The sequence below is a fragment of the Somniosus microcephalus genome, chromosome 7, assembly GCF_052327205.1.
Source record: "Somniosus microcephalus isolate GS21.2 chromosome 7, FLI_Smic_1.0, whole genome shotgun sequence".
In the NCBI taxonomy this organism is placed as follows: Eukaryota; Metazoa; Chordata; class Chondrichthyes; order Squaliformes; family Somniosidae; genus Somniosus; species Somniosus microcephalus.
Window position 1 is genome coordinate 240,555,502 of NC_140993.1, and position 27,303 is coordinate 240,582,804.

The 27,303-nt window shown below is 48.2% G+C and overlaps 2 protein-coding genes across 2 annotated transcripts in view; one reads left to right on the forward strand and one right to left on the reverse strand.

Moving 5' to 3' along the window:
* The window catches only part of LOC147115177 (fer-1-like protein 6), a 904,394-nt gene that overhangs the window by 642,590 nt on the left and 234,501 nt on the right, over nt 1-27,303 (forward strand). The gene's annotated exons all lie outside the window — the stretch shown is intronic.
* The window catches only part of LOC147115183 (fer-1-like protein 6), a gene marked incomplete at its 5' end in the record, with an annotated part of 214,587 nt that overhangs the window by 53,821 nt on the left and 133,463 nt on the right, over nt 1-27,303 (reverse strand). The window contains 6 exons of the mRNA XM_085993912.1: nt 8,800-8,813; nt 10,528-10,682; nt 13,520-13,690; nt 14,734-14,861; nt 15,419-15,538; nt 17,942-18,073. Coding sequence (XP_085850038.1) covers nt 8,800-8,813; nt 10,528-10,682; nt 13,520-13,690; nt 14,734-14,861; nt 15,419-15,538; nt 17,942-18,073 — 720 coding nt within the window. The remainder of the gene's footprint in view (nt 1-8,799; nt 8,814-10,527; nt 10,683-13,519; nt 13,691-14,733; nt 14,862-15,418; nt 15,539-17,941; nt 18,074-27,303) is intronic.

A 27,303-nucleotide genomic window follows, 5' to 3' on the forward strand; every position in this document is an offset into this window, starting at 1 on the left:
AGTGACATCTTTAACCCTAGCACCAGGGAGACAACATACCATCCTGGAGTCATGTCTGCAGCCGCAGAAATGTCTGTCTGTTCCCTTAACTATCGAATCCCCTACCACTATTGCCTTATCGATCTTCCTCCTCCTGCCCTGTAGAGCTGAGCCACCCGTGGTGCCGTGGACTTAACTCTGGCTGAACGCCCCAGAGGAACCATTGCCCTCACCAGCCTGGTTGGAGAGCGAGATGCACTCAAGGGACTCCTGCACTACCTGCCTGGTCCTGCTTGTCTGTCAGACGGTCACCCATTCCCTCTCTGCCTGCACACTCTTACACTGCGGGGTGACCACCTCCTGAAATGTGCTATCCACGTAGCTCTCAGCCTCACGGATGCACCACAGTGACGCCAGCTGCTGCTAAAGCTCCGAAACCCGGAGCTCGAGCTCCTCCAGCTGACGACACTTCCTGCACATGTGGTTGTCCAGGACACGGGAGGCATTCTGGATTTCCCACATGGCACAGGATTTGCATTCCACGGGACTGAGGTGCCCTGCCATGCCTCTATTTATTCGACTATTAACTATCTTACAGAAATAAACTTAACACTAAGGGGGTGATTTTCTCACTGGAGGTGAGATGGAGGCGGGTTTCAGTTTGGGTGTATTTGAATCTCGCCTCCACTGATAGTTTTCAAAAAATTGAGACTATCCCTTGATTGGCCACTTGATTTCAGAGGTGTGGGATGCCCTTGCTCAATTAGTGTTTTGGGACTGAAACTCACCTCTGTTGACAGTACTTTTCCAGCCTGATTTTATGGCTTCTTGCTCCCTTGGCTCGTTCCACAGTATTCCTGCTTCTCCTGCACCATCTCCAACATCTTTTGAGATCCGTATATCCAATTCCAAAGCAAGGGCCTACCCGAGGCTCTCAGATGAGGCGCTGCAAATGTTGTTTGAGGGGGTGAGAACTAGCATGGAGGTGCTCTTCCACTCACCTCGGAGGAAGAGGCCTGCCAAAGAAACCAAGGCTGTGTGGGTACAGCTGGCAAGGGATATAAGCTCCAGATCTGTGTGTAGATTGGGAGACTGTTTCTGTATATTGATGAAATGCCATCCCTGTTGGAAAGCATTAACATGATTTGATGCCAAAATGTTGGCGTTATGCCATCTGTTTCTTAGCCTTAGGCAGCTCCACATTGCGGGCAACGCCACACTTGCGTTGTCAGGTTGGTGGCCTGAGTGAAAGGAGGCCAGAGAGTCATGACCATTGTCAATGAAGTCCTAGCATGGAGCCAAGGACATGTGCCAACTGGCCAACCTATACAAATCTGGCCAGGACAAGTTCATCCCTTGCATCCCTGGCAGCCATGTGCCCGCGTGCTGCCACTGCCGCTGGTCGATGCACCGGCGCTCTGACCTCCTCCTGCTCCTCCTCCAGATCCTCCTCCTCCAGATCCTCCTCCTCAGCTTCCTCCTCCTCAGCTTCCTCATCTGAGGAGGGCTGGAACTGAGCCGCTTGCTCATCAGGAAGCTGCAAGCCACGACGCTATGCGATGTTGTGCAGTGTACAGCAGACCACGACCATTCTGGAGACCCTGAATGGTGTATACTGCAGGGCTCCACCTGATCGGTCAAGGCAATGGAAGCGCATCTTCAGCAACCCAATGGTCTGCTCTATGAGGGACCTGGTCGAAGTGTGGCTGGCGTTGTAGCGCTCTTCAGCCTTGTTAGCTGGCCTCCTGATCGGCATCATTAGCCACTTCTTCAGGGGATAGCCTTCGTCACCAAGGAGCCATCCATAAGTTGGTTTGGTGGATTGAACAGCGGAGGAACACGAGAGTGCTGCAGGATGAAAGAATCATGGCAACTGCCAGGGTACATGGCGCAAACATGCAAGAACTCCTTCTTGTGGTTACACACCAGCTGTATGTTGAGGGATTGGAAGCCCTTGCGGTTGACAATGATAGCTGGGTTGTGATGGGGTGCCCTAAGGGCCACATGTGTGCAGTCTATGACACCCTGCACCATTGGCATGCCTGCCATATTTGCAAAGCCAACCGAACGGGCGGTTATACTTGCTTGATCCCTTGTGAACTGGATGTAATTGTGGGTCTTAGCAAAAAGGGCATCGGTAACCTGCATGATACAACTGTGGGCGGCTGACTGGGAGATGCTGCTGATGTCTGCTGATGATCCCTGGAAGGAGCCTGAGGCAAAGAAGTAGAGTGCAGTGGTGACTGACAGTCACTGGTAAGGGGTGTCAACCCATTCGTATGGGCACCAGGTCTTGCTGCAGCAGGCTGCAGATCTCTCAGACAACCTCACGCGAAAGTCTCCACCTCCTTTGGCACTGCTGCTCACTCATGTTGAGGTAGCTCATCATTTATCTAAAAACCCTCTGTGGGGGTATCTCCTGCGGCGAGGTGCCTCGATGCACTGGCGCCTTCTGTCCTGTGCAGCATCAGGCGGCTGAACAGGAGGTTGGGGCTCCTGCTGATGCTGCTGAGCTGCCTGGTTCTGCTGCTGCTCTGGATGGTCCTCATCCTCATCTGAGTTCCAAGGTGAAAAGAAATGTATGTTTCCCATTCTGCTTGCAGATACCTCCACTGGGGAAGCGCTCATTGTAAGCGGGGCGAGGATCTTCTCAGGAGGTCCCACAGTTGATTGATTCAAGCTGCAGCACCTCCGACTTCGGAAGGCCTTCTAAAAGTGCTCAGAGACCTTTTAAAGCCAAGGTCTGGCACCTGCAAGTAATCCTTGCTGCAATAAATGATGTCTTGTTAGACCTGCAGCAGTGAGGAGGCCACCCACGAATCAACCCGCCAGGGTTACTTGGCGTGGTTCAGAAGTTGCGTGAAGCACGCCGAAATGATGGGGAATTCACGAGGGCCTCTCAAAATAGGATTAGAGAGGCCCTTAACAAGCATTTGCAGACGTTAATTAACACAATGGCCAGCTGGAGGCGGGAGCGTTTCCCGACCTCCAAAACCGGCACCGGCAAAATCCCACGGAGGCGGGTTGAAGTCAGGTTTCGAACCCGACCTCATTGACTCTAATTTTCCCACCTTTCCCGACTCCAAACCCGCCTCCTCCGGTGTCAGAAAATCTCCCCCTAAGAATCTTAAAAGTCAGGCCTAAATTTACCTCCAGCCACTTTGCTCGCTCTCTTAGCTAAAGTCTTTATTCACACGATTATTTATAGTTATATTAATTAGTTAATATAGAGAGAATAAAATGCTAATACTCACCCACCAATCACCTGCCTGCAGTCCTGTGACATCACTCCTTGATTTTGCTGTTCTTTTGGAATTTGGTGAATTTGTATCTGCTGTCGCCTCTGCTGCCGACTCCTGCCGGGTCCACGCTGCCCTCAGCCTCCCGCACTCTTTATTCTCTGCTGCCGATTCCTTCCAGGTCTGCAGTCTTGGCCTTCCTTGCTCTTTTTACTCTGCTGCCTCCTCGGATGCCAATTCCTTACAGGTCAATCCTTGAAGCTGTCAAGTAATCAGCTGGAGCAATGGCCACTCAACTCCCACCTCAGATTGACATCTGCGGTCCCCGAACAGCGTGGTTCCCGTGGCCATGAAGTTAAAGTGAAACAGTAAGTTAAAAAGCCTGTTAATGATCTGTTATAATGAGTTTAATTGGGTCCCTAGCTGCTGCCTGTCGGGTGTACTCAGCGCTGACAGACCCGACATTGGGAAAGGCACGTGGCGGTGGGTTGGCAGCGGGGTCCTGACCCGCTGTTAAAAAAATCCACTTTTCCGCCTGACTTGGCACCAATCCCGCCCGCTGACTCCCCGGAAAATTCCACCCATTGTCTTGATGCATTGAAACGGGATTGTTGAATGCTACAGAGCCCTCTGCTGATCAAGTGTGGTATTACTGATTACGATAGTGGAGTGAAATTTTCATTAAATTTCACATCAAAGACAGTATCAGGTGGCAACACACCAGAAAAATGGACACTTGCAGGAAGGCTGGTGCTCAATGAACCATACTCCAGCAGGAGTCAGTGCCTTCAGGAGAGGATGGCTCAAAATGATAATCAGTGCCTTGTACAAGAGGATAACCCTAGTGCTAACTTACAGCAATCCTGTTTAAGAGCAATATAACACCATGCTGGATTCTCTCTCTCTCCCCACCATATTATATAACCGTATACAGAGAAAGATACTGAAAAGAGAAAGATACTGAAAAGAGAGAGAGAAAGAAAAAGAAAAATTGTCCACCTTAATTTTGTTGACTTTGTAACACTCCAGTCATTACGTTTAATAATTCTGGTATATTTGCCAACTGAAATCAAAGTCTTTGTATCCATGAGCTTTGCAATTCAATCACAGTGCTCCACATCCAAGCAACCGAAAGACATAATGCCCCTTCGTGCCATGATTGCTCACAATGAAAGGTATCAGACCTCAGCCTTGCTGTTAAACCATGAGTGAGCAGAAGGCAGGTTCCTCCCCACTGAGAGAAAGCAAATCAGAGGGCAAGTCACCTCCGGGACCATGTTCGCACACACCACTTGCCATATCCGAACAGAGGTAGCACTTCTGGAAACAAGTCCCCTGCCATCTCAGCTAAGGGATGAGATGTCTTGATGACAACTGGAAAAAAACACTAGCAAAAATATAAAAAGCAAAGAAAGAATTTGCATTTATATAGAGCCTCAGGATGTCCCAAAGCACTTCACAGCCAATGCATTACTGTTGTTGTGTAGTCACTGTTGAAATGTAGGGAAATGCACCAGCCAATTTGCACACAGTTAGGTCCCAGAAACAGCAACAAGATAAATGACCAGGTGATTGGTTTTTATTGATGTTGGTTGAGGGATAAATATTGGCCAGGACACTGAGGAGAACTCCACTGCTAGTCTTCGAATAATGCCATAGGATCTTTTACGTCCACCTGAGAGGACAGACGGGACCTTGGTTTAATATCTCATCTGAATGACGGCACCTCCAACAGTGCAGAATTCCCTCAGTATTGCACTGGAGTGTCAGCCTAGATTAAGTGCTCAAATACTGGAGTGTGGCTTGAATCCACGCCCTTCTGACCCAGAGGTGAGAGTGCTTGCAGTGAGCCAAAGCTGAACATGTTAAATCCGTGAATCTTGAGGTATGGTGTTCTTCAATAAATAGACGGAGACTGCAGATGAACAATCAACAGGTGTTTACTGGATGAGGGTATTCTAAAAACTAACAGTACAGATCCCTACTCAGGGTTTATATACAGGTGTGGTCACTGCCGGTAATACAGTATACAGGAGCTGTAAAAGTAGTTCTCCTCTTAAAGGTACATACACTACAATTCCTCCCCTTTCAGATTAACAGTACCATAACATTCATTTAACAGTTAACACTTTTATCATGCACATTAACTGAAATAGTCCATTTATAAATTCAGTCTTTGGGGCGGCTTCCTGATCCTTTCTGGATAGCGCCTTTCCTGAGTGTCTTGCTCTTGGTGCGGAGGCGATTCTGGCCCCCTGTCGTCGGTTAGTTCATCAGCTTCCGATGCTACTGCTTCTGGGGTAGATGCTACTGGTATGTCGGGTTCATCACCAGATACGCGAGACATGGGGTTGACTCGTTCCTGTGATGCTAGGATCTGGTCGACATGGCATCTCACAATGTTCTCCCCAACATCCACTGTGTACATTAGTGGCCCCTGCCATGTGCATATCGTTCCTGGTTGCCATTTCTCTGTTCGGTAGTCGCGGGCCAAGACTGGTTGTCCTACATTGAAGCTCCTTGTCGGCTTCTCATTCATGTGCTGGAATTGCTTATTCTCAACATTTCTTCGTACATTTGGTCTGAGCAAATCCAGATGAGATCTCAACCTTCGGTTAAAGAACATCATGGCCGGGGTCTGGTTGGTAACTGCATGTGTCGCATTTCTGTAGGCTAACAGGAAATTATCCACCTTATGCTGCAGTGGAATGTCATCATCGCACATGGCCCTTACTGCCTTTTTAAAGGTTTGTACGAACCTCTCAGTCAATCCATTTGTGGCTGGATGATATGGGGTGGATGTGTAATGCCTTACCCCATTCCTTCTCATAAATTTCTGAAACTCTTCGGACACAAACTGTGGTCCGTTATCAGAGCAAATCTGCTCTGGCAAGCCGTTCCTGGCAAATATGGTCCGTAGGACTGCAATCGTTTTCTTCGTAGTGGTGGAGGACATTTTGATCACCTCAGGCCATTTTGAGTGCGCATCCACTGCTATTAAGAACATTGAGTCCATGAATGGACCAGCAAAATCAATATGCACCCGTTGCCATGGAGAGGAGGGCCACTCCCATGGGTGTAGAGGAGCATGTGGTGGTGCATTTTGGACCTTCTGGCATCCTGAGCAGCTCTTTGTTAGGTCCTCGATTTGTTGATCGATCCCCGGCCACCACACATAAGCCCTAGCAAGGCATTTCATTTTCACCCCTCCCAGATGGCCTTCGTGAAGCTCATTGAGCACTCTCTCCCTTAACTTGGGTGGAATTATCACTCGGGATCCACACATCAATGTCCCCTGGCACATTGATAGCTGTTCTCTTCTGGATGAGAATGCTGGCAACAGTGAGTCGCCATGTGTTGGCCATCCCTTCACCGTCAAATCATATACCCGAGACAGTGTCGGATCATTTCGGGTCTCCTTCTCTATATCCGCGTTAGTTACTGGCAAGCGTTCAATTAGAGTTGAATAAAATATTTCGACAGGGTCCACTGCTGGTACTTCCTCCACAGTAGGCAGTGGCAGGCGTGTTAGCCCATCAGCGTTTCCATGCTGTTTCGTGCCCTTATACTCAATTTCATATTGGTTCGCCCCTAGAAAAAGGGACCATCTTTGTAGCCGTTGCGCAGTCATCACCGGAACGCCCTTCTTTGGATTAAAGATGGAGGCAAGTGGTTGGTGGTCAGTCAGCAAGGTGAACTTCTGCCCGTGCAGATAGTGGTTGAACTTTTTCACTCCCCACACTCGGCTGAGGGCCTCCCTGTCAATCTGGGCGTAGTTGCGCTCAGCTGAGGTTAGTGACCAGACGCAAAGGCTACTGGCCTCTCCAAGCCGTCCGGGAGTTTGTGCGGCAGCACCGCTCCAATACCATAGGGTGATGCATCACACGCCAACCGAATTGGTAGTGCTGGGTTGAAATGAGCCAACACCTCTTTTGATGTGATCAATTCTTTGCACTTCTGGAAAGCTCGTTTACATTCGTCATTCCACTTCCATGGTACCCCCGTTTGCAGTAAGGTGTTCAGTGGGTGTAATACTGTAGACAAATTTGGCAAGGACTTATGGTAGTAGTTCACCAGCCCGAGGAACGACCTCAGTTGTGACACATTTTCCGGTGCTGGAGCCTTGACTACTGCCTCAATCTTTTCAGGGGACTTATGTAACCCCTCTTCATCAATAACGTGGCCACAATACAAGATCTGCTTCTGGAAAAACTCGCATTTGTGGCAATTAGCTCGGAGCCCATATTCCTTCAATCTAGTGAGCACCTGCTCTAGGTTGGCGAGGTGATCACTGTCATTTTTGCCCGTGACCAGGATGTCGTCCAAATAACACTGGGTCCCTGGAATCCCTTGCAGGACTTGATCCATTGCCCTTTGCCAAATAGCCGGAGCTGATGCTACCCCGAACACCAGCCGGTTGTATTGGTAGAGACCTTTGTGAGTGTTGATCGTGAGGTATTGTTTCGAGGCTTCTTCTACCTCCATTTGCAGGTACGCCTGGGCCAGATCAATCTTAGTGAAGCGTTTTCCTCCAGATAGCGAGGCGAAAATATCTTCAATCCGTGGAAGCGGATATTGTACCGTGTGAAGGACTGGGTTCACTGTCACCTTAAAGTCCCCACAGATGCGAACCTTCTTTGGTTCCCCAGGCGTATTACTCAACGACCTCTTCATTACAGGGACGATGGGTGTAGCCCAATCGCTCCAGTCCACTTTGGACAGTACTCCTGAACGTTCCAAACCTTCCAGCTCTGCTTTGATGGCTGGGCGGATCGCATAAGGCACCGGTCTGGCCTTAAAAAACTTTGGGCTTGCATTTTCCTCTATTTTGATCGTCGCAGTTATGCCTTTTAGTGTTCCGAGTCCCTCCTGGAACACTTCTTGTGCATCAGTTAGCATTTTTGACAGTCGTCCAGGTGTGACGTCGTCATCCTTTTTGGCCTCTACCGTCAGTGCCTGTATGGAATACCAATCTAACTGTATCTTCCGGATCCATTCACGTCCTAGTAGCGGTGGTCCTCCATCTGGCAATACATATAGGTCCATTTTTGGTGTTTCCTTGTCGTTGTATGTCACGTTCACCCTTATTTTCCCTTTGGGGTAGACTTTTTGCCCCGTGTACGTCTTCAAGACAATCTCTGTATCTCTCAAGGGTATATGTGAGAATAGCCGCTTGTAGTCCCTTCGGTTTATGACTGTTAGGGCTGACCCTGTGTCCAATTCCATTTTCACTTGGACTCCGTCTATCTTGAGTGTGACCCAGATAGTTTGGTGATCCTCCATTTTGATTACATTATGTAGTTTCAGACAACTCAGCTCCTTGCTTCCGGAGTCTGTATCACTTTTCTGTTCGTCTGAACTACTCTCCGTCACCTTATGTACCTTTTTGTACTTCTCCTGTGGAGATTTCTTGCTGCTGGTTTTCTTTCCCGACCTGCAGACTCTTGCTATGTGTCCTGCTTTTCCACACTGTCTGCACACTTGGTCCTTGAACCAACAATCCTTCTGATCGTGTGTTGTTCTGCCGCAGCAATAACACGTCACTGCTCCATATGACATTTCATTGGTGCCATATTCTTGCGGTCTCCGTTGTATCTCTGCAGCGCCCCGTGCGGCTGCTTCGTGTGATACTGCCATGCTGAAAGCCTTGTCCAGCGTAAGATCCTTTTCTGATAGAAGCCGTTTCTGGGTTCCTTCACTTTGAAGCCCACACACAAACTTGTCCCTTAACGTATCTGCTAGTCCCATTCCAAACTGGCAGTGTTTCGATAGCTTGCGCAGTTCCTTTAAATACTCAGCATTACTTTCGTCTTTATGCTGGTTCCTTTTGTGAAACTTAAATCTTTCTGCTATCAGCAGCGGTGTGGGGTTTAAGTGGTCCTGTAGGAGTGCCACTATGCTTTCAAAATCCTTATCCACTGGCTTCTCTGGGGTTACTAGGTTTCGCAGCAAGCCATACGTTTTTGCACCCATGGAATTCAACAATACCAGTGCTTTTCTGGCATCTGGCACTTCATTCGCCTTGCAGTACACCTCAATGCGTTCTACATATGTCGCCCAATCTTTGACTTCATTGTCGAACGCTGTGACACTGCCACTCTTCGGCATCCCTGGGTGTGGTTAGATTGGCTAAAATGGCGTCTCCCGCGCTCTCCCTTCTTCTCCGCTCTCGCCCTTCTTCTCCGCTGCAGCTTCAAAAATGGCATCTCCCGCGCTCTCCCTTCTTCTCTGCTGCGGCTCAAATGGCGTCTCCTGCGCTTCCTTTCTTCCCCCGCGGACGCTGCTCAGCCCTTGAGCACTGGCTGCGCTCGGCGCGTTTTCCTGCGCGCCTCTCTTGTTGCCGCCGCTCGGTCCTGAACCCCGGCTGTGCTTTACCCGCTCTCTCTTTTTGTTTTCCGTCGACGCCGCTCGGTCTTCAACCCCCGGCTGCGCCCTGTGCGCTTTACCCTCTCTCTTACCCCGTCGACGCTGCTCGGCCTTTTCTGTGCCGTCGGTCGGCTCCAGCCGCCGCTGTCCAGGAAGGGTCTGCGCCGTACCTGTTGCCAGCCTGTTGCGCTGGATCGTCGTGACTGGAGAACCAAGCCCAGCTCTCAACAGCCTCCCCTGCGATGCTCAATCTCTGCTGGATGACTGGGCGGTTGCTCGTGGTCGACGCCCGTGCTTCTGGCCTCGACTTTCTTCCACTGTCCTCCAGGAGCGAATCCCTGGGAGGAAATGCAGAGTTGCAGGTAGGTTCGAATCTGCCTCGTCGCCACTGTTAAATCCGTGAATCTTGAGGTATGGTGTTCTTCAATAAATAGACAGAGACTGCAGATGAACAATCAACAGGTGTTTACTGGATGAGGGTTTTCTAAAAACTAACAGTACAGATCCCTACTCAGGGTTTATATACAGGTGTGGTCACTGCCGGTACTACAGTATACAGGAGCTGTAAAAGTGGTTCTCCTCTTAAAGGTACATACACTACAGAACATACATAACTGAATCTGTGCTTTGACCCTGCAGCATTCTGCATATTATACAGTTACATCAGTTTAATGATCACATTGCTTGTTTTTTAATGAACACGTCAACCCTCTGTGTGTAAAGGCCCTAATATGCAGACCAGCTTCTGTTAATTAGCTCTGCATATTTGGTGAGGACAGAAAAAAAGGCACAACAGCCTAAAGTGAGATGAAGGATGTCCAGATTTCGTGTCAATCTCAAAACCACTGGTTACAATATTGGCATGTAAAAGTGTTACAATCCCAAATATTATTTTGACCTCTCTCAGTTCCAGGTTCTTATTAATATAAGTGTAGATATTCACCATCCTCCATAAAGGTTGTTTTGCCAGTGAAGAGTTTGTCTTCCACCTGAATCTTTCCTGACGTAAAGGAGGGTCCATGGAAACCATTTTCCTTACACAGTCTGGTCAGGATCTCAGTTGGTTTCATTGCATCACGCCAGGCATTGTAACCTTCTCTGCAATTGAAAAAGATTCCATTAAAAATTACAGTCAAAAGATGCATGAGAAGTGAAGGATAACCTTTTTGGCAGTTGGATAAATTATGCTAGCTTTTAAATCTACAGTATTAGGAAACTGTTGATGATTCAAAACAAACTAGAGCAAAAGCTTGTGACAACTTTTCGAATCTATCTCTCCTTTGCTTGTTTGAGCCAGGTGGGAAAAATGTACAATGCCTCAACACCATGCATATCATTTCACAAATACAGCAAGGATGACCCATTGGAGGACTATAGTAACATTTTATAATTAAAAGTGACACTGATGTCATGACAGATCAAGTAACAGAGATCAGCCATGAGCTCACTGAATGGCGGATCAGGCTCGAGGGGCTGAATGGCCTCCTCCTGTTCCTATGGTTTGATTGTTGATCCCACCTTCAATCCCTGGTCTGTACTATAGTAGCTGATCTGACCTGAGGCAGTAGTAGGGATACTATAATTGGCCAGGACACCAGGAGAACTCACCTGCACTTCTTTGAATAGTGCCATGGGATCTTGGTTTAACGTCTCATCCAATGAGGACACCTCTGATCTGGTATTTAGGTGTTGGTTGAGGGGTATATGTCGGCCAGGACACCGGGAGAAACTTCCCTTTGAATAGTGCTGTGGGTTCTTTTATATCCACCTGAGATGGCAAATGGGGTCTCAGGTTAACGCTGCATTTGAAAATGGCACCTCCAACAGTGCAGTACTCCCTCAGCACTGCACTGAAGTAACATTGCCAAATGACAGGCAAATCATGTCACCAGGGTGCTGATGGGATGTCTGTTCAGGTTCTCATTTTGAAACGGTGACATGAGCTGAGTAAATAGGAGCAGGCCTGATATTCAATAGAATTTTAACTTAATGTATGCTAATGAAAAAAATTACAAAAAACAGATATATGGAAATCAAAATCCACATGCTGTCATGTCAGTTACTACCATTTTTAAACAGTGGCTGCATATCACAATATTCATATTTTTATGATTTTTTAGATTGGCTGGGGAGTTTTCCTTGTGCCCTGGCCAATATTTATCCCCTCAACTAATATCAATAAAATAGATTATTTGGTCATTTATTACTTGATTGAATTCTTTGATGAGGTGACAGAGAAGGTGGTGCAGTAGATGCTGTATATATGGTCTTTTGGAAGGCATTTGGCAAAGTGCCACATAGGAGGCTTGTCAAGAAGATGGAAGCCCACGGAATTAAGGGGAAGGTGACGGTATGGATACAAAATTGGCTCAGTGACAGGAAGCAAAAGGTGGTGGTCGATGGATATTTTTTAGACTGGGAGGTGATTTGAAATGGTGTTCCCAAGAGTCAGTTTTACACTTTGCAATTTTTATAAATGACCTAGACTCCTGTGTAGGGAGCAGCATTATAAAACTTGCAGATGATACAAAAATTGGCAAATTTGTAGATCAAGATGAGGATAGTTATAAGTTTAGGATGACACAGACAGGATGGTGAAATGGGCAGAAGCACGGCAGATGGAGTTCAATGCAGACAAGTGTGAAGTGATGCACTTTGGGAGGACTAATATGGAAAGACTATACTATAAATGGCACGTTTTTGAAAAGTGTAAATGAGCAGAGAGACCTTGTGTTCCATATACACAAATCTTTAAAGGTGGCAGAGCAAGTTGATAAGGATGTAAAAAGCATATGGGTTACTTGGGTTTATAAGTAGAGGAATAGAATATAAAAGCAAAGAGATCATGCTAGAACTTTATAAATCAGTGGTTAGGCCTCAGCTGGAGTATTGTGGACAATTCTGGGCACCACACTTCAGGAAAGATGTAAAGGCCTTAAGAAGGGTACAGGGGAGGTTTACCAGGATGTTACCAGGGATGAGGGACTTCAGTTATGTGGAGAGGTTGGAAAAGTTAGGGCAGTTCTCCTTGGAACAGCGAAAGTTAAGAGGTGACCTAATAGAGGTTTTCAAGATGATGAGAGGTTTTGATAGAATAGAGAAAAACTATTCCCTCTGGCAAGTGGGTCAATAACCAGAGGTCATAGATTCAAAATCATTAGCAAGAGATCTAGAGGGGAGATGAGGAGAAATGTTTTCATTCGGAGAGTTTCGGGATCTGGAACGCTTTACCTGAAAAGGTGGTGGAAGCGGATTCCATAAATAATTTTAAAAGGCAGTTGGATAGGTGCTTGAGGATGAGCAATTTATAGGGTTACGGACAAAAAGCGAGGTTGTGGGACTAAGCACGACTGCTCTGTTAAAGAGCCAGCACAGGCACGATGGGCCGAATGGTCGCATTCTGTGCTGTAAGTTTCTATGATGTAACAGGAAAAGCACAAAGACAGGGTAATGATCTTTTATTACATTTACTTTGCAGTATAATACCCATATGCAAGGTTGTTATAATTCAGACATGAAAAGCCTACAGCAAATGTACATTTGGTGCCAAGATGCCCAATTTTTCTGATATGAAATGAATCTCTCTGTTCTTCCTGCAGTCCCCCTTGATCTTGCTGGGCCGTGCACCTATTGAGCCCAACAAGGCCTTTGTGAAAGCCAGCAACAGCAGCCCAGTAATGTCAATCCCTCCAATTTCCCCTCCCACAGCAGCATGGTTGAAGACAGAGGAATGGGGGCTTGAATCTACATCCTTCCATATAGATTCCTCACCCTGGCACTCCAATATGCTGCAAATCAGTGGACTACTAAGACCATTTACACCAAATTTATTGGTACCTGTCATACTTGTATGGTAACACAGACACCTCTGTCTTTTCTGTAAGTGTTTTAAAATCTGTAGTGTAAAAAATAATTTATACTAAACCCATCCTTACATCTCGTATTTGTGCGGTAGCCCACAGGTAGCTCGGTATTTGCTATAAAAGCGGTTCTCCAGATCAATTTTAGTTTCTCCAATCAAATCATCTGTTCCAATCACGTCAAAATCATAGATTGTTATCGTGAGCAGAGATTCCATTGGGAATGTAGCCTCAATCTCATAGGACCTGTCAGGTGAAGGAAAGAATTATTGTACAAGAGATGGCTTCTTCCAAAAATAGTAATAAAATGAAAAATTAATAATTTGAACAATAACGTATTAATCTTAAAGAACCAGAGCGCCAGATTTTGGAAAATCCACTCCTATCGATGGGACCAGGTTATACTTTCAGGGTAGCTTCTTTGTGAAATATTGTATTTGAAAGGATTCTGTCTCAAGTAGATTTAATTTCTGAGTAAACAAAATGGTGGCCACTATAACTTTGAATGTTTTACATTTAGAGTGAAAGAGGCGACTTAGACAAATATTCATAGCCAGGAACTTATGGTTCCTTCCACAGTTCTGGATATGGCTTCAGGGTCAAATAATTGTCATTTTTTTTCTATCGCGGCACTGTGTAGTACAAGGAGGTACATTGGACTATAGTACTGGAGTGCCCTGGAGACAAAATTACAGTAAAAGAGTATTTATTTGATTTGAGATGTACTGATCGAATTCTAAGGCTTTCCAATGTGCCATACAATCATCTCTAAGAGCTGGCCTTTCAAGATTCACAACGCCGGCAGGTGCAGGGTCCAATTTTAAATTGGGATTGAAAAATCAGCTTTGAAACAAAGACATCCTTCTGCAGCATCATATTATCTTTACCGATTGAAACAGGTTTAGTGTCGCATTACTGCCTTTTTTGGTCAACAGAAATCTCACCACAGCCGGAAGCTGGTGAGTGCACACATTCCAGTGAGTAGAGACAGAGGGCTGCACGTGGCCAGTGTAACCATGCCCTGCTGACTATTCAAATGGTATCAGACCTGTACCAGCAGCTGCGATGTAGTGACAGCAGCAGAAGATTACCCTTCACGCCCCTAATCTCACTACATTAACATGTGGCTTGTAACATTAGACCTAATTGGGTGCTGTCAACGCAAATGTGGCTCAACACTCGGAGTGCTGAATTAACCCTCTAGTCTATACTTCATCTGATTACTTAGGAGATAGGAACACGGTGCAGAGTAAGTCAGACAGTAAAAATGCGCGCACACAACTTCTGACCTTCCAAACAGTGGATTAAGCTGTTTAGGGATGTAGTTGTCACGATCCTTAATTTCAGTCTTTCCAAGCTGCAGTATGATGTAAGGATCAGCCTTGCCATCAGGGTCAGCTGGGTGTAGATTAGTAGCCTAGTACAGGTCAAACAGTTTTTTTTTTAAAAACACATGATTATATTTGAGTAAATAATCAGGAAACACATTGGTTTTAACATACAGCTTTGTAATAATACAGCCACGTGATGACTTCACCAGGCCAGGAACTGTAGCTGAAATCATTTCTTTACAAAGGAATGAGTCAACAGAGATTACGCAGAATATAAAAGCACGATTCAAAATGTTTTGTAACGTTCATTTGGGATCTGTGCAAATAAAGAAGAAAATTTCCGCTTCCTTGGTGAAATGTTTCTGTCAGAATCTGGAGAAAAGAGATGCGATAACGTTTCAGGTGTAGACTCTTCATCAGAGCCAGTTCCACACCTGAAGTGTTAACTCATCTTTTCTTTCCACGGATGCGGACTGATCTACTGGGTGTTTCCAGCATTTACTGATTTTGTTTCAGATTTCCAGCATTTGCAGTTTTTAGCTTTTTTAAAAAAAAACTCATTTCTGTGGTGTGCATAAATCTCAGTTAAAGTTGGAGAACTGGGGGGTGGGGGTGAGTGAGAAGAAACATGCATGTTACTTACTGATACAATGTAGACTCTGATTAAAACTTTGACAGGGGTGTTTGATGGCATTCCCTGCAAAATTTTGAATTGCCCATCGGTATCATAGCCATCATAACATTTCCACACACAGAATGAACCCTGAAAAGAGAAGTAAGGAAGGCCTTTTATAGTGTTATCCCAGTAGGAGAGAAGAAATAGAATGCTGATGTGTAGAAAAAAAGAGAGCTCCCAACTGTCTTGCCTTTGGCCCTCCATTTACCACGATATTCTACAAATGCTCAATCACACCCCCTGACCTCCACCTTTGGCTCCCACTCCACCAATGCTTCGATTTTAAAATTCTCATAATCGTGTTCAAATCCCTCCATTGCCTTGCCCCTCCTGATCTCTGTAACCTCCTTCAGCCCTACAACCCTGAGAACTCTGCATTCCTCCAACTCTGGCCTCTTCCCCACTTCCTTCGCCCTACCATTGGCGGCAGTGCCTTCAGCAGTCTAGGCCGTAAAGCTCTGGAATTCCCTCCCTAACTCTCTCCTACTTTAAGATGCTCCTTAAATCTTATCCCTTTTCTCTCTCCTCTAGGTCCTTCTCAATGGCCACAACCCACAGAAGAAGACACCCCAAAGGCGGAGAATCTGTCTAAGGAGGCACCATCACATGCTGCATCACAACCAATCACCATCACAATGATTGACACCCCAGCTGGATTAGAGAATGAGGTCTGCATGTGGTGAAACACCCAGCACTGGTGGCAGGGACAGCCCACCAGAGGGTATGGTCTTCTCCCAGCTCTGTTAAGGAGGACAGAGATGCAGACATCAGGGGCCCAGCAATGAGAAGAAAACGGCTTGCTTCACAAAAGCAATTCTATCAGGTATTGGAAGGCCTTCCAAGGAATTTCACCTGAAAATGTGGAGGAGACCGCTTCCAAGCTCTGTGGTGTCATCTCCCAGGGCATCAGCTCTCTGAAGTCTACTTCGGAGAGTGGAGTCATCTCCAGGGCACTGCAGATGGGCCCTCACAACAAGAGTCAATGTTCACAGCCTTTGCAGCTTTCGCAAAAGCTCAAACTGTTTCCATGCGGACTTTGGGCTCAAACCTGTGCTCAGCCTTGGAGAGGTAGATGTCCGCCTTGGACAGATTGACGGAGCTAATGAATTGGGTCTTTCAAGGCGTCACTCAGCTTCTGCAGTCTGTTCTCCCACAGATCAGTGGAAGTGCTGAGCTCCAGCCCCATGTGAGAGGCAGTAGCGCTGGGGAATTTCTGTCAAATTACTGATAACTTAGAATAGTGGTCAACACATATACAATAGAAAAATACAGCTCTCCTGCAGCTTTACTAAATACTATTCAAAGAGCATAACTGTTCAAAAAATGCAAAATGCAGCTGAACAATTTAATTTTTATAACGAGATAACAGAGGGATGGTTTTGCAAGGCCCCGTTGCCAGTGCAGAGCCTGGCTAGTACCAAGCATGGATGAGAAAATTGGGGCTGTAACCCTACAAAACAATACGGCAATTATCTGACCTGTGCTTGGCACAAGTGAGTGAGACTCCATGCAGCAGCAGAGTCTCATGAAATTACACTTCATATTGCCTTCAATGAAATAGATTAATGGTGCTCTTTAGATGTCATGGTGCTTGTAAATATCTACAATTAGTCTTCTGTATAACATACCGTTACTTCTCCATCATACTTTGCGGTTATTTTTGAATATTTGAAGGAGAAAAAATGCAAGGATATGGGGAAAGAGCGGGGCTAACTGGATTGCTCTTCGAAAGAGCTAGCGCAGACTCGATGGGCCGAATAGCTTCCTTCTGTTATGTACTATTCTATGATTCAATGATTATAAAACAGCAGATCCTCCAACTCACTGTGAGTAATGCTATGGGAGATCTGCTAATATTAAATATTTATCGAAACATTTTTCCAATGATGTCCGAGGGTCCTGGTGGGTACTGAGCCAAATAGACTAGAAAGTGCCAGGTTTGATCTTTGATCTCAGCTACAACCACAGTTGGGGTACTACAATTTGCTCAAAGACCTGGGCTAGTGGGGGGGAGGGGGGTACCCAGAGGATTTCCTGCTCCCTACAGCTATCCAGTGACCCCTGATGCACATACCTGTGGACATTGAGTGAGGACAGGATCAAGTTTGGCTATGAAGCCCCTCCCATGATCTAATAGCTTGCTGACACCCATGGTTTGGGTGCGAAGAATGACCAACTGTGGAAAGTAATGGAAGGCTGCCAATACCTCGCGAACAAAAGTCAATGCCTTTTGGGGCAAAGGAGATGACAGGACAAAACATGTTTCTCTCAACAAGGAGCAGAGAATTACAGCCTTGGTGTTGACTAGGATCTCAACATGGAGCAAGCTAGATTTTTACTTCTTCCTCCTTCTCCCGTGAATTTTTATTTCTCTCCTGTGTGGGACGCACAGTCCTATGTGCCCGAATCATGTTGCATGAATCCCTGCACCAAGAGCACTAATTTGTAAAATCTACCCTAAGATTATTAATAATATAGACTTAAACCTACCTTAAATTTTCCAACAATTCTTTCATCGTCTACACTGGTGTCATCTTCACTTGCTTTACCACGAAAAAGATCAAACGTTTGTACCCAATCGAAAAAGTTATCAAATTCTCCTTCTAATTCTTTATCATATATCTGGTGGAAACAATTCACAAAACTGGATCATCTACTCCAATTATGCAACTGATCAGCACAACAGACAATTGGTAAATAGAAATTTTCCAGGCAAACTAGCCCTGGACGTTACCTAGAAATGAGGAGCAAGTGATCAGAGGAGATTTGGGGTCAATCCTTATGTATAATTTTAAACTTGCAGCTTATGGCCATGGCTGGGATGCAGTTTAAGGGGATTTCATTGCAAGTCAAAACAGATTATTTTAACCCTGTGCAACTCATTTGGAGTGTTGCATGCAACTTTGAGCACCCTTCCTTTTAAAAGAACATTGATGTAGTGGACAAGGTTCAGAGAAAAGTGACCAGGATGATTCTGGGGCTTGAAGCTCAGGTTATGAAAAGGGATTCACCGAACTGAATTTCTCTTCATTAAAGAATGAAGAATCAAATGGTAATTTTTGCAAAGCTCATTTGCTGCAGCAGAATACTCATGAATTAGCTGCTTAGAGGAGACATGGTTTGGGTCTCTCACATGATGAGAGGGTGGATAATGTTAATGTCAGCAGGTCGCTTAACTTAAACAAAGCACTGCAGAGCACAGCACAGAGTTAACAAGCCTGAAGTAAAGTTCAGTGTTAGAATAGCTTTTCTGCCTTCCCCCAGCAGATATGTGGAATAGATTCCCAGCTAAAACAGTGCCATATTAAGTAAATCCTTGAGGATAAATATCTTATTCAGAACAGGGTTGAAGGTTAGAATGATAAGCATAGACCAAAACATACGTGTTTATTTTTTTATGTGCATGCCCCAACATGATATGAATGTACCTTCACAGATGTAGTGTGTTACTTCATGTGGAGTTTTGTTCTTACGATAACTTTATCTCTTTCAAGCGAGATGAGCCACACTGCAGGTAGACACTACTAAAATTATTTGATGGCCAAAGTACCGCTGACTGCCATAACTCCCAACTATAAAACTGTTATGAACTATGAGAATAATTGGATAGTGTAGTGTATGTACCCGTCTACCTTTAAGAGAACTATTGTATGTAACCGTCCACCTTTAAGAGAACTACTTTAGGTGTTGCACTACTTTGTTGGCTTCTGTATACTGTAATACCGACGGTGACCACACCGGTATATAAGTGCTGTGTCAGGATTTATTGGGCAGATTCGCCCTGACCTTCGAATAGTAAAGTCCTGTTTTAAGTTACTCTGGTAGTCTGTGTATTAATTAACTAAACAACCCACAGACTTTACAGATAGTGTAGTGTATGTACCTTTAAGGGGAGAACTACTTTTTACAGCTCCTGTATACTGTAGTACCGGCAGTGACCACACCTGTATATAAACCCTGAGTAGGGATCTGTACAGTTAGTTTTAGAGTAACCCTCATCCAGTAAACACCTGTTGATTGTTCCATGCAGTCTCTTGTCTAATTATTGAAGGACACACAACATCAAGATACACGAATCTAACATTGACGACGAGAAGATTCAAACCTACCTGCAACTTTGCATCACCTCCCAGGGATTCGCTCCTGGAGAACAGTGAAAGAAGAAGGCCGAGTCCAGAAGCACGGGCGTCGACCATCCAGCGGAGACTTGAGCATCGCAGGGGAGGCTGTTGAGAGCTGGGCTTGGTTCTCCAGTCACGGTGGTCCAGCGAAACGGGCTGGCAACAGGTACGGCGCAGACCCTTCCCGGACAGCGGCGGCTAGAGCCGACCGACGGCACAGAAAAAGGCCGCGCAGCATCGACGGGAGAAGAGGGTAGAGCGCACAGGACGCAGCCGGTGTTCAGGACCGAGCGGCGTCGACGGGAGAAGAGAGAGGGTAGAGCGCACAGGGTGCAGCCGGTGTTCAGGACCGAGCGACGTCAACGAGAGAGAGCAGAGCGTAGCCGGTGTTCAAGGGCCGAGCAGCGTCAGCGGGGAAGAAAGGAAAGCGCGGGAGACGCCAATTTGAGCCGCAGCAGAGAAGAAGGGAGAGCGTGGGAGACGCCATTTTGAGCCACAGCGGAGAAGAAGGGAGAGCGCGAGAGACGCCATTTTGAGCCAGTCTAACCACACCCAGGGATGCCGAAGAGTGGCAGTGTCACAGCGTTCGACAATGAAGTCGAAGATTGGACGACATATGTCGAACGCATAGAAGTGTACTGCAAGGCGAATGAAGTGCCAGATGACAGGAAAGCGCTGGTATTGTTGAATTCAATGGGTGCAAAAACGTATGGCTTACTGCGAAACCTAGTAACCCCAGAGAAGCCAGTGGAAAAGGATTTTGAAAACATAGTGTCAATCCTACAGGACCACTTAAACCCCACACCGTTGCTGATAGCAGAAAGATTTAAATTTCACAAAAGGAACCAGCATAAAGATGAAAGTAATGCTGAGTATTTAACGGAACTGCGCAAGCTATCGAAACACTGCCAGTTTGGAACGGGACTAGCAGATACTTTAAGGGACAAGTTTGTGTGTGGGCTTCAAAGTGAAGGAACCCAGAAACGGCTTCTATCAGAAAATGATCTTACGCTGGACAAGGCTTTCAGCATTGCAGTATCACACGAAGCAGCCGCACGGGGCGCTGCAGAGATACAATGGAGACCGCAAGAATATGGCACAAATGAAATGTCATACGGAACAGTGAAGTGCTATCGCTGCGGCAGAACAACACACGATCATAATGATTGCTGGTTCAAGGACAAAGTGTGCAGACAGTGTGGAAAAGTAGGACACACAGCAAGAGTCTGCAGGTCGGGAAAGAAAACCAGCAGCAAGAAATCTCCACAGGAGAAGTACAAGAAGGTACATAAGGTGACGGAGAGTAGTTCAGACGAACAGAAAAGTGATACAGACTCCGGAAGCAAGGAGCTGGGTTGTCTGAAACTACATAATGTGATCAAAAAGGAGGATCACCAAACTATCTGGGTCACGCTCAAGATAGCCGGAGTCCAAGTGAAAATGGAATTGGACACAGGATCAGCCCTAACAGTCATAAACCGAAGGGACTACAAGTGGCTATTCTCACATACACCCTTGAGAGATACAGAAATTGTCTTGAAGACGTACATGGGGCAAAAAATTCTACCCAAAAGGAAAAATAAGGGTGAACGTTATATATAGCGGCAAGGAAACACCAAAAATTGACCTATATGTATTGCCAGATGGAGGGCCACCACTACTAGGACGTGAATGGATCCGGAAGATACAGCTAGATTGGCATTCCATACAAGCACTGACTGTAGATGCCAAAAAGGATGACGACGTCACACCTGGACGACTGTCAAAAATGCTAATTGACGCACAAGAAGTGTTCCAGGAGGGACTCGGAACACTAAAAGGCATAACAGCGACGATCAAAATAGAGGAAAATGCAAGCCCAAAGTTTTTAAGGCCAGACCGGTGCCTTGTGCGATCCGCCCAGGCGTCGAAGCAGAGCTGGAAGGTTTGGAACGTTCAGGAGTACTGTCCAAAGTGGACTGGAGCGAGTGGGCTACACCCATCATTCCTGTAATGAAGAGGTCATTGAGTAATATGCCTGGGGAACCAAAGAAGGTTCGCATCTGTGGGGACGTTAAGGTGACAGTGAACCCAGTCCTTCACACGGTACAATATCCGCTTCCGCGGATTGAAGATATTTTCGCCTCGCTATCTGGAGGGAAACGCTTCACTAAGATTGATCTGGCCCAGGCGTACCTGCAAATGGAGGTAGAAGAAGCCTCGAAACAGTACCTCACGATCAACACTCATAAAGGTCTCTACCAATACAACCGGCTGGTGTTCGGGGTAGCATCAGCTCCGGCTATTTGGCAAAGGGCAATGGATCAAGTCCTGCAAGGGATTCCAGGGACCCAATGTTATTTGGATGACATCCTGGTCACGGGCAAAAATGACAGTGATCACCTCGCCAACCTGGAGCAGGTGCTCACTAGATTGAAGGAATATGGGCTCCGAGCTAATCGCCACAAATGCGAGTTTTTCCAGAAGCAGATCTCGTATTGTGGCCACGTTATTGATGAAGAGGGGTTACATAAGTCCCCTGAAAAGATTGAGGCAGTAGTCAAGGCTCCAGCACCGGAAAATGTGTCACAATTGAGGTCGTTCCTCGGGCTGGTGAACTACTACCATAAGTTCTTGCCGAATTTGTCGACAGTACTACACCCACTGAACACCCTACTGCAAACGGGGGTACCATGGAAGTGGAATGACGAATGTAAATGAGCTTTCCAGAAGTGCAAAGAATTGATCACATCAAAAGAGGTGTTGGCTCATTTCAACCCAGCACTACCAATTCGGTTGGCGTGTGATGCATCACCCTATGGCATTGGAGCGGTGCTGTCGTACAAATTCCCAGACGGCTCGGAGAGGCCAGTAGCCTTTGTGTCTTGGTCACTATCCTCAGCCAAGCGTAACTATGCCCAGATTGACAGGGAGGCCCTCAGCCTAGTGTGGGGAGTGAAAAAGTTCAACCTCTATCTGCACGGGCAGAAGTTCACGTTGCTGACTGACCACCAACCACTTGTCTCCATCTTTAATCCTAAGAAAGGCGTTCCGGTGATGACTGCGCAACGGCTACAAAGATGGTCCCTTTTTCTAGGGGCGAACCAATATGAAATTGAGTATAAGGGCACGAAACAGCATGGAAACGCTGATGGGCTACTATCACGCCTGCCAGTGCCTACTGCGGAGGAAGCACCAGCAGTGGACACTGTCGAAATATTTTATTCGACTATAATTGAACGCTTGCCAGTAACTAACGCTGATATAGAGAAGGAGACCCGAAATGACCCAACACTGTCTCGGGTATATGACTTGAAGGTGAAGGGATGCCAACACATGGTGACTCACTGTTGCCAGCATTCTCATCCAGAAGAGAACAGCTGTCAGTATGCCAGGGGACCTTGATGTGTGGATCCCGAGTGGTAATTCCACCCAAGTTAAGGGAGAGAGTGCTCAATGAGCTTCACGAAGGCCATCTGGGAGGGGTGAAAATGAAAAGCCTTGCTAGGGCTTATGTGTGGTGGCCGGGGATCGATCAGCAAATCGAGGACCTGACAAAGAGCTGCTCAGGATGCCAGAAGGTCCAAAATGCACCACCACATGCCCCTCTACACCCATGGGAGTGGCCCTCATCTCCATGGCAACGGGTGCATATTGATTTTGCTGGTCCATTCATGGACTCAATGTTTTTAATAGCCGTGGATGCGCACTCGAAATGGCCTGAGGTGATCAAAATGTCCTCCACCACCATGGAGAAAACTATTTCAGTCCTACGGACCATATTTGCCAGGAACGGCTTGCCAGAGCAGATTTGCTCTGATAACGGACCACAGTTCGCGTCCGAAGAGTTTCGAAGATTTATGAAAAGGAATGGGGTAAGGCATTGCACATCCGCCCCGTATCATCCAGCCACAAATGGATTGGCTGAGAGGTTTGTACAAACCTTTAAAAAAGCAGTAAGGGCCATGTGCGATGACGACATTCCACTGCAGCATAAGGTGGACAATTTCCTGTTAGCCTACAGAAATGCGACACATGCAGTCACCAACCAGACCCCGGCCATGATGTTCTTTAACCGAAGGTTGAGATCTCGTCTGGATTTGCTCAGACCAAATGTACGAAGAGATGTTGAGAATAAGCAATTCCAGCACATCAATGAGAAGCCGACAAGGAGCTTCAATGTAGGGCAACCAGTCTTGGCCCGCGACTGCCAAACAGAGAAATGGCAACCAGGAACGATATGCACACGGCAGGGGCCACTAATGTACACAGTGGATGTTGGGGAGAACATTGTGAGACGCCATGTTGACCAGATCCTAGAGTCACAGGAACGAGTCAACCCCATGTCTCGCGTACCTGGTGAGGAACCCGACATACAGGTAGCATCTACCCCAGAAACAGTAGCATCGGAAGCCGATGAACCAACCGACGACAGGGGGCCAGAATCGCCTCTGCACCAAGAGCAAGACACTCAGGAAAGGCGCTATCCAGAAAGGATCAGGAAGCCGCCCCAAAGACTGAATTTATAAATAGACTATTTTCAGTTAATGTTGCATGTTAAAAGTGTTAATTGTAATTAGTTGATATTTAATTGTTAAATGAATGTTATGGTACTGTTAATCTAAAAGGGGAGGAATTGTAGTGTATGTACCTTTAAGGGGAGAAATACTTTTTACAGCTCCTGTATACTGTAGTACCGGCAGTGACCACACCTGTATATAAACCCTGAGTAGGGATCTGTACAGTTAATTTTAGAGTAACCCTCATCCAGTAAACACCTGTTGATTGTTCCCTGCAGTCTCTTGTCTAATTATTGAAGGACACACAACATCAAGATACATGGATCTAACAGATAGCTCTTTCAAAGAGCCGGCACAGACTCGCTGGTCCGAATGGCCTCCTTCTGTGCTGTAAGATTCTATAGGGTAATTTTAACCCACAAGAACGGGTGGATTTGAGGCAGGTGGGAAGCAAAAATTGTAAGAATTTCAAACCCGAGTCCAACCCGCCCACTTTCGGTTTTAACGGAGGCAAGGCAGGCAACCAATCCGCTCTCAGGAGGCGGGTCGGTCATTGAAATCTTTTAAGGAGGCTGCATGCATCTATTTTTTAACTAATATCGGCTGGGTTTCCCCAAGCCAGAATCCTGGCAGGTAAAAGGAGGCGAGAAGGGCCGGATCTATAAGGTAAGTGCATTTACAGCACTGCTTGTGGGCCAGGAGGAGCGTTTCCTCCCAGCTAATCTCTTCACAGAACGCCTCCCCCACCGCCACAATCCCACCCACGGCGATCTCCGCCACCCTCCCCGATCTTCATCACCCACACCCCCGACCTCCACCCCTCCGACCTTCACCAGCACCCCGACCCCCCGAACCTACACCAGCCCCCCGACCCCCGAACCTTCACCAACCCCCCAACCTCCGAACCTTCAACAAGCATACCGACCTTCACCCCCATGACCTTCACCACCCCCGACCTTCACCAACCCCACGAACCTTCACCAACCCCCCCGACCTTCACCCCCCTGCCCCCCGACCTTCACCACCCCCCCAACCCCCCAACGAACCTTCCCCAACGCCCCAACCTTCACCCCCCGACCTTCACCCCCCCACCACCATGGCATTCACCACACAACCCCGAACCTTCACCAACCCCCCGACCTCCCGAACCTTCACCAACCCCCCGACCTCCCGAACCTTCACCAGCCCCCCGACCTCCCGAACCTTCACCAGCCCCCCCGACCTTCACCCCCCTGCCCCCGAACCTTCACCAGCCCCCCGACCCCCCGAACCTTCACCAACCCCCCGACCCCCTGAACCTTCACCAAACCCCCGACCTCCCGAATCTTCACCAACCCCCAGACCCCCTGAACCTTCACCAACCCTGACCCCCGAACCTTCACCAACCCCCCGACCCTTCACCAGCCCCCCGACCTCCTGAACCTTCAACAAGCACACCGACCTTCACCACCCCACCCCCTGACCTTCACCAACCCCGACCTTCACCAACACCAACCCCCCCGACCTTCACCCCCCCGACCCCCCGAACCTTCACCAACCCCCCGACCTCCCGAACCTTCACCAGCCCCCCGACCCCCGAACCTTCAACAAGCACACCGACCTTCACCCCCTTGACCTTCACCACCCCCGACCTTCACCACCCCCCCAAGAACCTTCCCCAATGCCCCGACCTTCACCCCCGACCTTCACCCCCCCACCCCCACGACCTTCACCACCCAACCCCAGACCTTCACCCCCCCACCCCCATGACCTTCACCCCCCACCCCCATGACCTTCACCACCCCCCCAACCCCCCGACCTTCACCACCCCGACCTTCACCAGACCCCCAACCTTCAACCCCCCGAACCTTCCCCAAACCCCGACCTTCACCCCCCCACACCCCCGACCTTCACCACCCAACCCCAGACCTTCACCATCCCCCCAACCCCCCTGAAACTTCACCAACCCACCGACATTCACCCCCCCACCCCAGACCTTCACCATCCCCCCAACCCCCCTGAACCTTCACCAACCCCCCGACATTCACCTCCCCGACTTTCACCACCCAACCCCAGACCTTCACACTCCCGACCCCCCCCCACCTTCACCACTCCCGACCTCCAACCCCCCAACCCCCCGAACATTCACCACCCCCCCGACCCCCCCGAACCTTCACCAACCCCCCGACCTTCACTCCCCCCACCACCCCGGCCTTCAACCCCCCGACCTTCACACTCCCCGACCTTCACACCCCCCGACCTTCACACCCCCCCGGCCTTCAACCCCCCGACCTTCACCACTCCCCGACCTTCACCACTCCCCGACCTTCACCACTCCCCGACCTTCACCACTCCCCGACCTTCACAACCCCCGACCTTCACCACACACCCCTGACCTTCACCCCCGGAACCTTCACCAAACCCCCGACCTTCACCAACCCCCCGACCTTCACCAAACCCCCCGACCTTCACCAACCCCCCCGACCTTCACCAACCCCCCCCGACCTTCACCAACCCCACCGACCTTCACCAACCCCCCCAGCCTTCACCAACCCCCCCGACCTTCACCAACCCCCGCGACCTTCACCAACCCCCCCGACCTTCACCAACCCCCCCGACCTTCACCAACCCCCCCGACATTCACCAAGCAGCGCCCCCCTTGGATCTCCACCCTCTGCCATCGCTCCCTCCCTCTTCTTTGCTCCTTGACTGCATTCATGTGCTGCAGGCTTTCCAGCCAGGCGACCAGCAACTTGCAGAAAAAATTTAAAAGGTGTCCTGCTGTTAATTTCAATACTTCCGGGTTTTCCGTCTGCAAATCCTCGCCTGTCCCCCGACCCCCCAACCCTGCTCTCTCCACTTCCCCAGCCCTGCTCTCTCCACTTCCCCAGCCCTGCTCTCTCCGCTTCCCCAGCCCTGCTCTCTCCACTTCCCCAGCCCTGCTCTCTCCACTTCCCCAGCCCTGCTCTCTCCGCTTCCCAGCCCTGCTCTCTCCGCTTCCCCAGCCCTGCTCTCTCCACTTCCCCAGCCCTGCTCTCTCCACTTCCCCAGCCCTGCTCTCTCCGCTTCCCAGCCCTGCTCTCTCCGCTTCCCCAGCCCTGCTCTCTCCGCTTCCCCAGCCCTGCTCTCTCCGCTTCCCCAGCCCTGCTCTCTCCGCTTCCCCAGCCCTGCTCTCTCCGCTCCCCAGCCCTGCTCTCTCCGCTTCCCCAGCCCTGCTCTCTCCGCTTCCTCAGCCCTGTTCTCTCCACTTCCC